The following is an 18,387-nucleotide window of genomic DNA, read 5'->3' on the forward strand; positions in this document are numbered from 1 at the left end:
GTCTGTCTTCGTATACACTAGTAATATTGCATCCTCGACCCCGACCCGTAGCTACACGAAATACTTTCTAACCAGAATCAAACACTCTAGCTAGTCGCAACTCCAACGTACCGTCTTGTGCCCTAGGTTACACCGTTAATACTCTAGCTCGCGCCGTGAAGCACGGTAGCTGAAACCCCTCTCTCCCTAAAACCTCTCTCTCCCTAAAGCACTGTAGCTGAAACCCCTTAGCTCCAACATAATGTTATTTAATAAATCTAGGGTTTTAGTCTCTTCCTTCAGCTTATTTACTGTGAGTTGATTCATTCTCTTCCTTTATTTTTTTCTCGTTAAAGGAAAAAAGCCACTGCGAATGCATTACTTGCCATGAAAGCTCATCGCTTCTGATTTTCATATCAAATATCCATGATTTGAGTTGAGCTTCTTTGGTTAGCTCACGCTCATGTCTTGTAGTTGTTATTGTTCTGTTTGATTCTCAAATTTTATCAAAATTTTTCAAAATGAAGACCATAAGAGAGTTTCTCCATGCCAAGAAATAGAGTCACCACAGGAAGATGCAGTAGATGGTCATGTTAGTCGAGACTCTGACACTGCAATAGAGATAGACATAAACAATTCATCTTTAAGCACAAAAAATGTGAATGGTTGCAATTCTGATTATGATGGAAATGGTCTTTCCATGGAAGTTTATGCCATATATCCATGCTTAACTGTTAAGGTGTTCATCAGAATGTTTTATTTATTTTTATTTTTATTTTGAGAGAGTTTAGGTATATGGATGGCCTGTTTGCTACAACAGAACTGATGCTAGTATCCTGTTGATTTCTGTTTTGATGGCCTCTGTTCCATGTCCTTTTCCCCTCGATTTTTTTGGGGTCGTCATTAATTTATTGTTATGCAGTTATATTTAGTTTCATCTTTCTAATTTTTCTTATTAACATTTATATGATGGCTATGCTCTCGCTCTACTCATACCACTATCATTCATTACTTGGATGCTTTAATTTAATGTCATCACACATCATCAACTAGTATAGTTTCATAGAACCTATATTAAATTAGTTATGTGGGGGTGAACCATCAGCCTTGGTGCAATCTTAATGTTGCTACTTTGTGACCTTGTGGGTTCTAGCTCATGATTGTGTTGCCTTAATTAAATTGGTGTTGTGTCCTGAAATTATCATACCATGTGAAAATGAATGTTGGAGCCTGGAGGTAGAAACATGTTTTTATAGTGAAAAGTGCTTGTACCAATCTTCTATTATTTTAGTCTCATTTTGCTTTTTTGTTGCTCAAAATAAGTAGTGGTCAAAGCTCTTGGTTGAACTGCTTATTTTATACTCTATTGTTTTTGACTCTGCAGAAACTTTGGTGCATTCTACCTTGGAACCTTGTGAGGATGTAGACTTCACTTTTCCTATTAATTTCAATAGTGAGGAGCACATTGTCTACGTATGTTGCCACCCTCACCTTAAAGATTTCCTTGAGAGAGTTTCTAGTCTTTTTGAGATTATTATATTTACGCTACTCTGTTCTTCTCATATGAAACTAATTTAAGTCTGAGGTGAACTTCTTTGAACATTTTTAGCGGTCTAATGCTGTAACCCCAAGAATGTTCCCTTCTATATATTGAAGAATGCAACTCACGTTCACCCTTTTAGTCTAGGAGTTAACGGGTCTTGCCCACACTATATATAGCTAAATTTAACTCACGTTTGTCCTTTCAAGAGTTAAATGATATCTATCCTTAATAAACATTGTATTATACCTTGTGATAGCAACTCAACCCAACAGGCCTAAGAGGACACTAAGGAGGCCTACCCATATTAAGGACTTTGTTTGACACAAGCTAAAGATAAGGACAAGAGTTCCTGAAGATTCCCTCATGGCTTGTCCGCAATTTTTGTTATAACAACCTTGGATTTATTTATCAATTCCATTACTTTTATTCTCTGAATATAGTACATGTATAGCTAGCCAATGATTGGCAGCCATATTCCTCAGTTGTATTATGAATGAAATGAATCAGAGAATTATTATCCTATCATTTAGTTTCTAAAAGCACAGTAGTAGCACCTATCACCTTGTAATTATGTTCAATTTACATTTATCCTAAAACCTGATTGGTAAGTAAGGATGTTGTGTATCTCAACACTGATTAATGTTGAACATTGGAGAAAATGGTGTCAACAAATTCAAAGGAAGTTTTGCAACCTCTGTCATCATCAGCTAATGCAGTAATGCATTATTTGGTTACTTTGCAAGAGCAATATGATTGATGTTGAACTTTATTGTTCCCCGACGCAATGGAAAGATGTATTAGGTAGGGCAAAATTATTGTTATTATTGTTTTTAGAAACCAAATTAAAGTAACTTTATAATTAACCTTATTGTGTTAAATCAAGTACAAATTATGGCATTCTTCAAAAAAAATAAAAAAAAATATGACACTACCTCAATGGAATTTTCACTTTCTCCCTATTATGCTTGTCCCTTGTTGTGTTATTATTAATTTATTTGAAGCTTTTATTATGTAGTTGGCTTTTTAGTTTTCAGATGATGCTAAGATACTTGTATATAGCATTGAATCAATGTGAATGAGATCATATGACACTACCTCAATGGAATTTTCACTTTCTCCCTGTTATGCTTGTCCCTTGTTGTAGATTTTTTGGTTGCACGACTCACTCATATCACCCTCAAGAGAGAGACTTGGGTTACCTATGGTGCCCTTATTCCTATTGTTGCTGGAGTTGTCATTGCAAGTGGGGTATGTCTTGTTCTCTTTAATTTAATCTCATTGCTTTCTTTTGATTTGTTGTATTTGAATGTTGTGAATGATCATGGATGTGTTTCTTTTTGAGATTGGGATAGGGGGGCTCTTGATTGATTCATATTGGTGTGTGAAAGGTGTTTGTGTGACTATAGAGATATGTCAATGTTGCATCATGTTCCTTGAGCCACTCTAGATTTGGAGTGGTGTTGGACAGATTAGGTGGTGGTGGTGGTTTGTGCGATTTAGTTTATCTGTGATTGTTTGAAAATAAGGAATCTGTTTTTCATGAAGTGAAACCTGCTTGGAAGTTAATGAGATCTCAACTTTTCAAGAATTGCAAATCTATGACAATCACAGGGAAAATGATGTTTCTTGGCATTATTCTTTGTTGTCTTCTTCTTTTGGATTTGCACTGTTCTAGTTTATTAGCTTATATCATATAGTCGGGTTTTTGGGATTTTTTTAAAATAATCAACTAGCATTGAAGTTACTTAATTATCATTTTATTTTATCTAATCATGTTATATATATGATTATGATGCCTCCCCTAAAGCTTTTCATGAATTAGGCTCTTTGTAGTTATGTACTTATTAAATGTCATGGCATTCTATGTATTACACACCACAATATAATATGTTATATCATTGGCAAGTGGCAAGATCATAACAGTTCCTTTCAACTAGCATCATGTATATTTTCCTTTTGTTTTCCCAGCTTATTCATTTTGATTCTCTAGAGCTTCATATTTTTCTTGGTGATTGCAGGGCGAGCGAGGGTTTCAGTTATTTGGATTCATTATGTGCCTAAGATTGCAAGCTTTGCTTCAAATAAATAAGACAAAGGTGAATTAAATCTTCATTTGATATTTGTTGACGTTTTGTGAATTACTTTTATTATTTAGTTTGTATTTATCATACTTTGTATTCCTCCAAATATTTTGTATTGATGAACTGAGGTAAAGCCAATAGTATAAGCTATGATAACACAAGAAAAACAAAAAAAAAATTAAATTCTAAGTTTTAGAATGACACATCTACTAAGACGGTTATTCAATAACCGATCTAGAAAGGCTGACACAGTACTCAATTCTTAAGACGATTTTACGAATAATCGATGTAGAAAGCCAGATAAATTAATTCATCTTTAAGACGGTTATACGCATGATCGATGTAGAAAGGCAACTACAATAATGCATTTCTAAGACGGTTATACGCATAACCAATGTAGAAAGTCATGCAGTTTCTAGATCGATTATCCAAATAACCGTCTTAGAAACACTGATATACTAAGATGGGTGAAAAATCGGCGTTGTAAAACCCACCATATTTTACGATATCCCTATTTAAGACGGGTGAAAACGAATCTAGAATGACCCGAATAATCAATATCTACATAATAAAAGAGAAGGAAATTGAAAATACTGAAATACCCATGGCTGAGAGGTTGATAGCTGTCCAAAATTTTAGTTTTTTGTTCAAAATATCCATAATTGAGAGCTCACCAGTCCATTTTTTTTTGGTTTTTTTTTAGCCCTTTCATTTTCCACTCTCTGTGCTTCTTACATGTGTCTGATTTTCCAGACTCCACCTGCTCACCTGGATACGTGTTTTGCTTTCTTTTCAACAACAACACATGTTTTGCTTTTTTTCCAAAACAGCAACATGTCTTCTTTTTCTTAAAGCACCAAAACAGCTGGTGCCGGAGCAAGCCAAAAGCCATCCCTCTAAATTAGGTTTTCCCTTTCTTCTTCTTCTTCTTCTTATTACCCTAACCCTAACCTTAGCTATTCGAATTCCACTCCTCTTCGCGAAATCATGGCGACGACTTTGGTGAGCTCCGCGGGTGGGATGCTTGCGATGCTGGACACGCTCTCTCCAACCTCAACAACTTAGTTTTTTATTATGGTCTATTGTCGATTCTAAAATCCTAGCTGATGAAACTGATGACAACAATTGATGTATATTGTTTCAGGCTACACCAAAACTCAGTGAGGATAAAGTCAGGCAGTGTGTTGATACAAGACTAGGAGGAGAATACCCACCCAAAGCTGTTGCTAAGGTGCTTACTTTAATTTAGTGTATTTTTCTTCATTTTATTTTATTTTTCCATTCTCTTGCTAAGGTGGTATTGAATGCCCATGAAAATCTTCTATAGATTATATATTATTTGAAATTGAAATAAATAAATGATAATGTATTAATTTTGAAACCCCCCCTCAGTATAAGGTCAGTCTGGCCCCGGGGAGCGGGTGTATTGAGGTAAATTTACAGCTCTGCCTCTGCTCCGAAAGAGCATTCTCCAATAACGGTTTCACTCCTTCTGTCGCACCGCTGCAGGTAAACGCTCTCTTCTCTGTCTCTTTTTTCTTATCCCTGAATTAGCTTTGGCACACTTTTCCTCTTTCAAAATTCTATTGCACACTGATGTTTTTAATTATAAGCCATATTTGTTAATCATGGATGGTGGGCGGCCAGTTGAGTTTTCAATTACATCGTTTATAAGTACAATCCCATGATTCATTATTAACCAACTGTATAATTTGGTTGTGTAGCTTTTGAACCTGCCACACTAACGCTTACTACCCCTTTAAACTAAGAAAAGGAATTTATTGCCTCATCTGTTAATCCTATGGTTGCAAAATGTATTATCTTATTAGTTCCTGCATGAAATGTTGTTAACTGAAAACTAGGTTGCACTCTGGAATATATAAAGTGGCTTACCAATACCAGCATTTATCTGCAATTCATATATATATTCAGTCATTTTAGTGCATGCAGCTCATGACTGTCAGTTTTTACTTTTCTATAGTAACCTGCTTATTCTTTTTTGAAGATAAAAAGAAAGATTCTTTACCAGCTCTAAGAGATATCAGAGAGCGATGCATCAATCAACTTGAGCAAATGCGATCTGACCACATGAGGAGGCTTAACCCAACTCCATATAAGGTCACAAAGTTAAACCTTTCTCTAAATTACTCAATTGTTTTTGTCTTGAATGATTTTGATTTTTTTTTAATCATGAGCAGGTTAGTGTTAGTGCAAAATTATACGACTTCATTCATTTCCTGTGGCTCAATGAGGCACCAGTTGGGGAGCTACAGTAAGGCAAATAAAATGGTGGCGTGCCTTCAGAACCCAATGGGTATGGCAAAAAAAAATGTTCAGTTCAGGGGAAATTTCTCCATACAGTATTTTTTTTTATCAGCATTTCTCCAATTTTGTGAGTTAAGCAGCCTAACTTGATGCAGCATATAAACTCTCATTGGTTACTTTTGTGCTTGCTTGCTAGCAGTTTTATATTTAGTTTTGTTATGGAAGCGGAAAAATTGGCTTTATTAGTTTCATAGTTAGGTGTTGGTTGTACTAATGCCCCTCCTCACATGGGTAGTGCTTACACCACCATCGCCGCCGATGCCATTGCTCGCTTCCAGGTTAACTTATCTATCTCTACCCTCATTGATTTTAGTTTAGCAAGTGCTAAATATTTTGTTTTCATAATTTTGGTTTACTTTTTAACATGTGGTGTAGGGGCTTCTTCAGGTGTATGGTGGAAATCTAGGATGGTGCTTTATTGAAGAGGCCTATTACAAGCTCCTACTGGAGGCCCTACTTAGCAAACAACAAGGTTCTGCAGAATATAAGGTAGAAAATATTTAGAAACTATGAAATGAATGTTGTGTAATATTTCCACTTGAATGAATAGGGTGAAAGATTTTCTATTGGACAGCATATATAAAACACAAATTCAGTTTAAAATGGCAGTTCGGAGGCTTAACAACAGCTATGCTCTCGACTTTGCAGTTGATAGATACACATGCAACATTTGTTAATGCAAATACCATTCAACTACCTGTGTATATGATCATACTTGATACTACAGAGAAATTATTTCTTTTGGATAGGCAATAATGGTTGTTATGACTGCCATTAAGAGTATATTGTTGTCACTTCTATTTTTTGTATGTTTGTTATTTTTATGCAATTCAGGTGGGAATGGAACTTACCAAATAGTTTGGTAATCTTGGAACTGGGCGTGGGCTTGAAATGGTTGCTGCCTTTGAAAAAGCTTCCAGCAAGGTCATATCATATTATTTTTCATCTTCCTCTCCTCGCTCACATGAATCATCCACTCAACCTGATTTCTTAATTTTCCAGAAAATTCCATTAAAAATGTGTCCCAGAAGACCCGGGGATGCTACTGCTGTATATGCATCTATGGACAAGGCTGAGAAAGAACTTGGTTGGAAGTACGTACCCACCATCGCTTTCTTTATTTTTACTTGCTCCTCTCAATTTCATGATCATTATCATTTTTTTATCTCTGGCGATATTATAAACTTACTTACTAACTCATGCACAACAAAATTAAAGATTAGCTTTATAATTGTATGGTTTACTCTGCATAATTATGAGAAACCAGCTTATGAATTGGTAATTAAAAGGATGAGGTCTATAGAACAGACGACCAACCTACTATGCTGCATTGTCGATAGACAGTTTAGAGTTATTATTATTATCGTCTTTTTTAATGGTGCAGGCAAAATACGGTATAGAGGAAATGTGCAGGGATTTATGGAATTGGACAAGCAAAAATCCATGGGGATACCAGGGGAAGCATTAAATTAAATTTGGTGCTCGATCGGTTGTACTTGGAGATTGCTGGCTATGCTCTCTGGCACATGCCGAGATCAATCCATCGATACTAACCATGTGTTTGTTTGCCTCTACGTCCAAATGAAATGCTTCAATGCTGATATTCCATACCCCAATCCCCACCCAAACCTCTCTTGAATGTACACAACAAACAGTGTAGCGGCTAAAGTGCCAAATGCAGTGTTAAACGACCACCAGTTGAAGTATGAAAATTTTAGCACTTTTTCTTTGGGTCTGAAGTCATCGAATTGGTCAGCACCAAAAGTTGACATGTTGGGCTTCAGCACGCCACTGCCAATGGCTACATTGTGTGTGCAATATGAAGCTGATTTCAGACCAAACATGAGCATTTGTAAAAAGAAGAGGAAAAAACTTTAGCAAGAGTTATTGAGACTTTAGACAGTAACTTGATCTTCTTCTCTCTATACATGTATGGATGTAATTTTGTGATCTTAATGTATTAAAAATGGCATTAGCCAAGAAAAGCTAAGTACAAATAGCAGTGGAAGTTCTAACGCTATCTAATTTAGGCCTACCTATCATGGTTGCACAATATAGCTCCTGCACAGAAAGTGATGTCAGTGGCTAATAGCTATACCAATATGATGAGAAATTCACAATTCATTATCATCTGCTGAAGAATAAGCCTAACAACATATGCTGAAATTGGAGAGAACCAAGTGTCTGAATCAGCCTCAGGAATAGAGAAATGAAGTAAATAACCAAAAGCCCTCCTCCCAATAGTGCATCAAGCTTCATGTCTCTTCTAATCAGCACGACAAGTGCCCAAACCAATCCAACCCCCAAAAGTGCCAATGTTTCCCACAGATATGCACGACCTGGACCTGCCAGTGAAACACGTTAGCAGAAAAATAACTTATTCGGATACCCTAAGTGCCTAAATCTGCGCTGATAATCCTTTCATTGTTCTTTTGCTAACCTTTGCGTGCAGAATAGTTTCTTTGTTTTGTGAAATGACCAGACCTAATTAAAGTTACCTTTCGTGTTTTTCACTTTCTTCTATGTGAATGTTATAATATATACAGAGTTTATAATGTTAAAAAAATCTTCACTTGAAATCAATTATAAATAATTTTATATGTGACTTTTAAAATAATTATTACAAATATCAATAATTTTATCATAATAATATTACATATATAACTAAAGTATAAAAAAAAACATTCTAATATTAATAAAATAATTTTATCATAATAATATTACATATATAACTAAAGCATAAAAAAAAACATTCTAATATTAATAAAATCGTATATGGTATATGTGTGTGTCCCTACAATTCCTTTTCGATCTGTGTTTTTGCCACTTTGGATTTGGGTCAGTTTAGTGGTAAAATTTTATTTACTCCGGTCCACTTCCCATATAATAATTTTAACTGAATATTCTTTGTACAACTTATCACTTCCCAAATCACCCAGACTTTGTTATTGATGCTTTTGGTCCTTATTTTGCTTGATGGTTTTTTTGCCTCATTTGTTGACGCGTGCCACAGAGCTTCCCCTATTGTTCAAATTCAGGTTTTCCCTTTCTTTTTCTTCTCATTCCCAATTCAATTTTCTTTCTTTTTGAAATTCATTCATTAATTAATTCCTTTGTGTCAAATAGGCGACTCTATCAGAGAAAGCTCTTGAACTACTTGCTTTACCTGATAACGACGTTCCTAAATTACTCCTTGATATCGGTAATATAAATTTGAATTCAATTTAGCTATTCTCTGTGACAATTTGGTGATGTGCGATGTGTGTTGTTATTTGGTGCCTGGTTGGGGATTAATTTAGAGGATTCAGAGGAAGATTTGATTGGGTTGGTGTGTGTGTAGTGTGTTGAAATGGTTTTGGGATGATGGTGGCAGAAAATTGAAGGGATGAACGAACATTGATCATAATCATGCCATCTCTCGCTACAAATTCGTGAAACCCACGCGATCCAAGAGCACGTGATGCCCATGTGTCGGTAAATTAAAATATTAAATTGATATTTTTTAATTTGTAAACTTGGGGGAAATTGATTTTTTATTATAAAGTTAACAAAAATAGAAATAATGATATTTTTTTATAAGTATATTTTTGGATTCTAATGATACTGTGTATTTGATTATATAAATAAAATAAAGAAGACATGTACAATTCTTTTAATATAATAGGAATTACTGATTTATCAAGTTTATTTTTGTTATGTTTAGTCTGTTAACAATTACCATAAGCAATTACTGATTTTACTCCTTATGATATTGTGTGTATATGTAAATTTGTTTGGGCCCCTTGGGTGGAGTATCCTCAGGTATAGGGTATTTTCCTTACTTCCTATTTTTGTATTTAATTAATTAATTTATTATTATTATTATTGCTCAAATTCACACCGGAGACAAATCACGTCAGTAGTGCAATGAAAATTAGAAATTTTCCTTACTTTCTCTTTTTGTATTTAATTAATTATTATTATTATTATTATTATTATTATTATTATTATTATTATTATGTGTTGTTGATTTAACTTTAGCAAGTGTGTCTATTTTTTATCTTATTAACTTTTCAACTTATTATATATCATTTTTTATGTTTTATTTTTTAAATCACCTTTTTCTTTTTCAGTTAATTAATAATGTTTCTATTTTTATCTTGCTGATTGCTCCTTGCATTTTTATTTACATAATATATTTCTAATTTTATATGTATTTTAGTTATTTCTCTTTATATTTATGAGTGAAATCAAATTATACTCTAAATTTCTTATTTATTGTAATTGAAAATACTCTACTAACTTTAATGCTAAGATTTACACGGAAGACAAATCACGTCGATAGTACAATGAAAAGTAGAAATTTTCCTTACTTTCTCTTTTTGTATTTAATTAATTAATTAATTTCTTTTGTTATTATTATTATTATTATTATTATTATTATTATGTATTGTTGATTTAACTTTAGCAAGTGTATTTATTTTTTTATCTGATTAACTTTTCAACATATTATATATCTTTTTTGATGTTTTATTTTTTAAATCACCTTTTTCTTTTTCAGTTAATTAATAATGTTTCTATTTTTATCTTGTTGATTGCTTCCTACATTTTTATTTACATAATATATTTCTGATTTTATGTGTATTTTAGTTATTTCTCTTTATATTTATGGGTGAAAACAAATTATACTCTGAATTTCTTATTTATTGTAATTGAAAATACTCTACCAACTTTAATGCTGAGATTCACACGGGAGACAAATCACGTCGGTAGTGCAATGAAAAGTAGCAATTTTCCTTACTTTCTCTTTTTGTATTTAATTAATTAATTTATTTATTTTGTTATTATTATTAATTAGTATTATTATGTGTTGTTGATTTAACTTTAGCAAGTGTGTTTATTTTTTATCTTATTAACTTTTTAACTTATTATATATCCTTTTTGATGTTTTATTTTTTAAATCAAACATATACAATAGTGAGTAATTATATAAAAAATTATCTATTTGGCACTTAAAAAATTAATAGTGAGTAATTTTAAATTTGTGGCACTTTAAAAATTATTTATTTTTCACATGGGATATATTTTCATTTCAGCATTTTAATAGATTTGTATTTAGAATTGTTTATTTATATGTGCATAGTTTCTTCTTTAAATGCAGTTAATAGAACATGAACATGGATTTGAAATTGATAATTTTTCTCTCTTATTTCAGGTAATTAGAGAAAATAGTGTGATCACTGTTGATGTGCATGAAATTCAAGTGTTTAACTGTAAATTAACAATTGTTATGTGACCTGACAAATGTAAATATGAAGTAATTTATATTATAATTGACATGCTGTGATATATTTATAAAAAAAACTATTTGACTTATTTGAAATTTCAATTCTCAATTTAATTACACTTTTTTTTTACTTTTTAACCCTTTTAGTTTTAAACACTTATTTTGTTTATTATGTTTGAGCCTTATGAGATTCATCTTAATATAGTTTGTTAATTTTGTGATCTGAAACAATTGTTTTGCATAAACATCAAGTTTCCTTAATCAACTGATCTATGTGTATGCACAGATTTTAAATTCACATAAAGGTCAACCTTTGAAGTCTCTAAATCAAGTGATCACTGACTAGTCAATATAGAAAGACTTATTTGTAGTAGTGAGTGTTTTAAGTACCCTTCCTTAAGATATTGTTTAAATAACTAAAAATAAAAAATATTTCTTATATAAAATATAAGAGTGTACAAATATGATGGGTAAATATATTTCTAACAGTTGAGTAGATTTTTTTTAAATCGTTGACTTTGCTATTGTGAGCGTGTCAACTATTTATCTTTGTTTATATATATATATATATATATATATATATATATATATATATATATATATATATATATATATATATATATATATATATATATATATATATATATATATATATATATATATTTCAAAGTAATATAAATATGTAAATGTGTTGTGAAGAAATCTAACAGTATACTAAAGTTGTCAAGACAAAGTCAGGTCGAGTTCGAAAAAAAAAGGTAAATTTTAAATAAAATTACAAATATGAGTAAATTATATTTTAAAATATGACTTCTATATTTAAAACTGTGTTTTAAAATATGACCTGCTTTAATTTTTATTTAAATTTTAGAAGTCATTTTTTCAATCACCACTTTCTCAATTTCTTTTTATGAAGTCATAATTTCAAATGAGACTTTAACTTTTTTATTTTTAGTTTTTTATGTTGTGATTTCAAAAAAGACATTTACTTTAATTTTTTTACAAAGTTGTCTTTGATACACGACTCTAGTTTTCTTTATAAAAGTGTTTTTTTTATAAACTCTGCATCATAAAATCAAATTAAAAATAAAAATACAAAGTTATGTTTCAAAACACGACTTTTGCATTTAAAGTCATGTTTTGTAATTCTTTTAAGAAAAACACGACTTACGTAATTCTTTTAAGAAAATTATACATTTTTGTAAATTAAAAGAAAACAGTAATGTAAAAAAAAATAAAGTCTACATTCATTTAATTAGAAAATGTTAACTATTAGATGAAGATTGAAAAATCAGATGTTAAACATGAGTTATTTAATCCTTATTCAACGACAGCGATTAACTAAATGCATTACTGAGGGTGAAAATACTGCAAAATTTTAAGTAGGAACAATATATAGAAAAAGAAAGAAGAGAAAGCGAATGATTATCCTATTTAATTAAGATGGGTTAGAGAGTTTTTAAACTCGGAATGCAAAATAAGTTCTTGAGTCCAATTATTTTTTAAAGATTTTTAAATACAGTATTCAGCAACAGGTAACTATCCCGATTAGCCAGACAAGATTTAAGCAAATTTGATACGAAATATATTAATTTAGAATATTATTTGGAGGAATGCTATCTAATGTGCATGAGCGGGTTAGCAAATTGTTCAGAAACTTAACTAGGAAGTAGGAATATAATAACTAATGTTATGTTCACGTCCCCTTCAATAAAAACAAGCATTTCAAGTTCAAGGAGGGGACAAGAACAGAGTTGGTCAGTTAAAAATTCCAATAGATGGTCACCTAATTAATTAACGAGATCGAGAGAAGGTCTAACAACCAACATCAACGTTGGACAATGCAATATATAAAACAACCTAGTAAATGTGTCATCATTTTCTAGTGTTTTGTCCGATTACTTGTAGTTAAGTAGGTTAAAAGAAAACAAAAGGAAAAGAAAAGAGTTTTGAATACCTAACACATGGATAAAAGCTTATCAGGAAATTTTCACACAGTTTATGTTCGTCAAACTGTTCGTCATGACTTTACTTTTTTTTTTAATGTAAATATTTCATTATTTTCAAAGAAACTTGTGTAGCAATACAAATTTGAATATCACTAAAGTGATGGGACCAACATAGGAGATTGCCCCTATAGCAAAGTTATAAGTGACAAACTTCACTTGTCTCCTAACAAAACAAACGTTATAGTTTGATAAAAATATCAACATATTATATCATGATTTTACTTAACAATTGAAATTAATATGAGACTATAAATAAAACGGAACAATTTATAAAAGATTAAAAATAATAAAAGAATTTATGAGAAACTAAATACATAAATCAAGATAAAATAAGTGGTTAAAAATATATTTAACCAAAAAATATATGTATGTTTTTTAAGTTCGACAGACCAAAACTATAGCATCAATGTCATGATCATCCCTAATGGGCCAAGGTCAATTTGCAAAATTATTGTACTAGGTATAGTGACACTTATAAATTTTATATAAAATTTTAGTGAAATGGATATTTGGTTATCAATTTCTTCAGTTTCATATTGACATTTCTTATTTTTGAAAATATCGTTGTACATCTATTCGGTCCAGAACCAATATGGTAGTTGCCTTGATGGTTCCTAGCACTCTTCGAACAAGATAATTGTTTTGAAGGTTAACAAATAAAATCCTGATCTTAATTAGTCTTTAAGTAGCTGTCTAGGTTGGTAAGGTTGCTCTACGCATTTGGTTACATATTATTTCTAATTAATTATAAGTAGAGTGTTTCTCGTCCTTTTGATCGTATGGCAAAGGAAAAGAAACACTCCAATTCTGTTTTTGGGTTAACATTTATTATTGGAAAAAAAAATACACTCATATTTTTATTACTTAAAAATTATATAATCAAGAATAAGTGGCAACACCATAAAAAAAATCATAAATTTATTTAATGTGATTTGGATCCTTATTCTTACAGCTAGCTACGGTTAACTTTAATTGATTTAATGTGATTAGACTCATATTCTTACATTCAGAATTTTTTTAAACAAGTTTTTAAAATAAGTTGGACAAATTTATAAATCTTTCCTCAATATGATCTCTCTCACTTAGGATAGTGGCTCCTGCTCCCTCTTCTTTAGGCTAGATAATTTTTTTTTCATTTTAATAACTTTTATATATAGATGTAGTATTATAATTTTAAAAGAGAAATATATTTTTAATTCTAAGAATAAGACAATATCTTTTTTTTAATTTAAATAATATCCTAAAGATTTGAAAATACAAATTTGAATTGTTTTTCAACATTTATAAATTTGATTTTGGATGAAATTAATTTTGATCAAAAACTAATCTTCAAATAAAATAATTTATATTTAAATACTTTTATGTTAAAAGTAAGTTTGTTAGAAAATTTAATTGTAAAATTTCAATCTAACACGAGAGTGTTTTTTTTATATATAACTTTTAGTTAAATTGAAGTTTGGAGGTAAAGTTAATATTACCCAGTAACAAATAACTAAAAATATGTATCTTTGCTAAAATATAATCATGTTTGATTTGAGACAAAATTAATTTCGATGCTTTTCGTCATAAATTAAACACGCACTAAATAAATAAAATTAACATTAAAGAAAAATCATAATCAATGATTAATTCATTATTTATACATGATTGTTATAGTTTAAAGTTGCAGGTTGTCGACACAGAAGTCAACAGTGCATATAGTCGATATAGTACGAATACAATATTATTTGTATGCTCATTTCTCACGCAACTCTTGAATAAATTCACATGGAATCCACCGTAAGTCATATATTATAAAATATTATAAATGTGAAAAGGATTATCATGGAACAAAAATTATATTATACCATTATTTTTCCATAAATGTTACATCTCATTTTTTTTCCAGTCATTTATAATCACATCTATCATTTTCTACTCCTTTTATTTGTTTTTTTTTTCATTTCTCTCTTTCTTTCGCTCAGATAAAAAAATGAGATGTATTTGGACCATTTTCCGATCAATTTGAAATGTTCAAATTTCAAAGTCAAGGTCCTCGATTGAGACTTGACCAACCCAATCTACAGCCATGTGATCAGTTTATTTACACCCCAACCTAAGTGACCAAACCCACAACAAAGGCAGCTAATATGGCCTCACTTTAATTTGTGTTGGTTCCACTGTTTGCTCAAAGGCCACATGATCCCCAGATGTGACCGAGCAAGCTGTTTTTTTATTTTTTATTTATAACTTCTAGTCAAATTGAATTTCGGAAAATCAATATTACTTAACAATAACTATATATATATATATATCATTGCTAAAATCATATTTGACTTGAGACAAAATTAATCCCAATACTTCTCATCACAAATTAAACACAAAGCAATTAATTAGGATAAAATTAACTAATTTAGAGAATAAAAATATTCATAATCAAATTATTAATTTATTATTTATACATGATTGCTAAAACCTAGAATCGTCGTCACAAAAGTTTACGATACTATATAATTGATATAGCGCGAATACAATATTGTTTTTACTTGTTTCTCACGCAATTCTTGATTGAAATCTATGTGAAATCTGTCGTAAGTTAATCAAACATTATAAGTGTGAAAAAAGATTGCCATAAAAATATTATATTAGAATTATTACATCGTTATTAAAAAAACAAGTGATAAAACACTGTTCATTTGGTAATACTATACATTAAGCGGGCAAGTTTCATGTGAATGCTGGATGCATGCGCCCACGTTTGAAGTGTTCAAAATTCTAAGTCAAGGTCTTCGATTGAGGCTTAACCAACCTAATCTACAGCCATATATGATCAGTTTATTTACACCACGATGCACAATCCAATTGACCAAACCCACAACATAGTCACATAGCAGCTCCCAAATTAACAAAGTAAAGATGGCCATTCAACCAATGCAACCTCACTTTGTGTTGGTTCCACTATTTGCTCAAGGCCACATGATCCCCATGATAGACATGGCAAAGATCTTGGCCGAGCAAGGAGTGGTCGTGACTTTGCTCAGCACCCCTCAAAACGCCTCAAGGTTTGAGCAAACAATCTGCAGAGCAATATCACAATCTGGCCTTCCAATTCACCTCTTGCAAATCCCATTCCCATGCCAACAAGTTGGTCTTCCAATAGGGTGCGAGAATCTTGACACTTTGCAATCAAGAAACCTCCTCAGAAAGTTCTACAATGCACTTGACATGCTTCAAGAGCCCTTGGAAGAGTATCTCAAAAGTCATGCTACTCCTCCAAGTTGCATCATCTCAGACAAATGCATCTCTTGGACTTCAACAACAGCCACAAGGTTCAACATTCCAAGGCTTGTTTTCCACGGCATGTCATGCTTCTCATTGCTCAGCTCACACAACATCAAACTCAGCAATGCTCATCTTTCTGTCAACTCTGATTCACAGCCTTTTGTGATTCCTGGATTGCCACAAAGGGTAATTGAGATAACAAGAGCACAGCTTCCTGGTGCATTTGTTGCTCTACCTGACTTGGATGATTTCAGGGATAAAATGGTTGAGGCTGAAATGTCTGCTTATGGGATTGTGGTGAATAGCTTCGAGGAATTGGAACAAGGGTGCGCCGGCGAGTACGAAAAGGTTATGAACAAGAGAGTTTGGTGCATAGGTCCGGTGTCTTTGTGTAACAAGGAGAGTTTGGACAAGTTTGAGAGAGGGAACAAGCCTTCAATTGAAGAGAAACAATGCTTGGAATGGCTCAACTTAATGGAACAAAGGTCAGTTATTTATGTGTGTCTTGGTAGCTTGTGTAGGCTTGTTCCATCACAACTAATTGAACTTGGGTTGGCCTTGGAAGCATCAAATAGACCCTTTATTTGGGTGGTAAAAACTATAGGAGAGAATTTTTCTGAGGTGGAAAAGTGGTTGGAAGATGAGAATTTTGAGGAAAGGGTCAAGGGGAGAGGTCTTTTGATTAAGGGATGGGCCCCACAAATTCTAATACTCTCTCACCCTTCAATTGGAGGGTTCTTGACTCATTGTGGATGGAATTCAACTATAGAAAGTGTTTGCTCTGGGGTGCCAATGATAACATGGCCTTTGTTTGCTGAGCAATTTTTGAATGAAAAATGCATTGTTGAAGTTTTGAAGATTGGAGTCAGGATAGGGGTCGAGGTACCAGTAAGGTTTGGTGATGAAAAGAAAGGTGGGGTTTTGGTGAAGAAAATACAAATCATGGAAGCTATAGAGATGATTATGGAAGGAGGTGAAGAGGGAGACAAGAGGAGGAGTGGAGTAACAGAACTTGGAAACATTGCTAGAAGGGCTCTAGAGGAGGAAGGTTCATCTCGTTTCAACATTTCATGCTTGATTCAAGATGTAATGAAACATTAATCGACTAAAGGTTAGAGTCATGAATACGATTAGTTTTTTTCTTCTTTCTTTGTTACTTATGGTGAGGTGAGTTAAGATATTGGTTGGTGAAGTAAATAGATTTTGTTGTAGCTAGTGATTTACTTCATGAAATCTTTGTTTTTTCCTGTTTGTCACAGAGGATTTGTAACAAAAATAAAAAGATAACCGTACCCTGGTTAAGAAAAAGTAGATTATATTGTCACGATAAGGTACATGAATTGGAAACTATCTTCTTCCTATGTAAGTACTATTTTATAAACGAGAAATTATAATTATACAGTAAACTCTTATTATATATTTTGTTTAATGATGAAAAAGAAAGAGACAAAAAGATAGAGACTAATAGTAAAGAGAATACTCATTTTTAGTGTACACAATTCATAAGACAATTTTATCCTTATACCCCTACTAAGTAGGTGTTTGAATCTGTTCTACACCAAAAACGTGTGTAAGGAACGTGAAAATGTGAAACAACTTTTTAATCCTTATGCGTATATTCCATTATCCTACCACTATTTTTATATTCTAGTTTTTTTCATCTGGCATTCTTATTTTTATTTAACCTGTCTTTTTTACTTAAAAATATTCCCCTAGTATAAAATAAGATGGTTGATGTAAAACAAAGGATTAAAGAAAAAAAATGTTGTATAAAATATTATTGAAAATTATTATATAAATAGTATAACATTTAGACTTGATTCAGAAACTCAGGCTAACATAATATTATTAGTAAATATTTATACTCACAAAATTCAAATCCAATACTTTATTACTGATACCAACATAATACTAGTTGACTTT

At 31.7% G+C, this 18,387-nt stretch overlaps 1 protein-coding gene and 1 long non-coding RNA gene across 15 annotated transcripts; both read left to right on the top strand.

The window, feature by feature from the left end:
- The first annotated feature begins 277 nt into the window (after positions 1-277).
- LOC100795640 (uncharacterized) lies at positions 278-11,244 on the top strand. 14 transcript variants are annotated; one of them, XR_001383060.3, is made up of 12 exons: positions 278-292; positions 1,364-1,452; positions 2,667-2,770; positions 3,541-3,618; positions 4,748-4,834; positions 4,996-5,112; positions 5,609-5,721; positions 5,802-6,206; positions 6,304-6,417; positions 6,763-6,852; positions 6,931-7,022; positions 7,313-7,913. It is a non-coding gene; the product is annotated as an uncharacterized lncRNA (long non-coding RNA). The 14 variants fall into 14 exon arrangements; XR_005886588.1 differs by lacking the exons at positions 278-292; positions 1,364-1,452; positions 2,667-2,770; positions 3,541-3,618 and adding an exon at positions 4,313-4,605 and having other exon boundaries at positions 5,802-5,917; positions 6,068-6,206; XR_005886594.1 differs by lacking the exons at positions 278-292; positions 1,364-1,452; positions 2,667-2,770; positions 3,541-3,618 and adding exons at positions 9,055-9,130; positions 9,302-9,402; positions 11,123-11,244 and having other exon boundaries at positions 4,369-4,834; positions 5,802-6,417; positions 7,313-8,966.
- Positions 11,245-16,020: 4,776 nt separating this feature from the next.
- LOC100796163 (UDP-glycosyltransferase 73D1) lies at positions 16,021-18,064 on the top strand. Its single transcript, XM_014763020.3, has one exon. It carries the CDS (start codon positions 16,099-16,101, stop codon positions 17,563-17,565), a length of 1,467 nt encoding a protein of 488 aa, XP_014618506.1. The 5' UTR covers positions 16,021-16,098; the 3' UTR covers positions 17,566-18,064.
- The last annotated feature ends 323 nt before the right edge of the window (positions 18,065-18,387 follow it).

Source organism: Glycine max, chromosome 10, assembly GCF_000004515.6.
Source record: "Glycine max cultivar Williams 82 chromosome 10, Glycine_max_v4.0, whole genome shotgun sequence".
In the NCBI taxonomy this organism is placed as follows: Eukaryota; Viridiplantae; Streptophyta; class Magnoliopsida; order Fabales; family Fabaceae; genus Glycine; species Glycine max.

Bases quoted from the DNA above. Each gene is read 5' to 3' on its own strand.
- LOC100796163 (XM_014763020.3), top strand. From the start codon at position 16,099: ATGGCCATTCAACCAATGCAACCTCACTTTGTGTTGGTTCCACTATTT.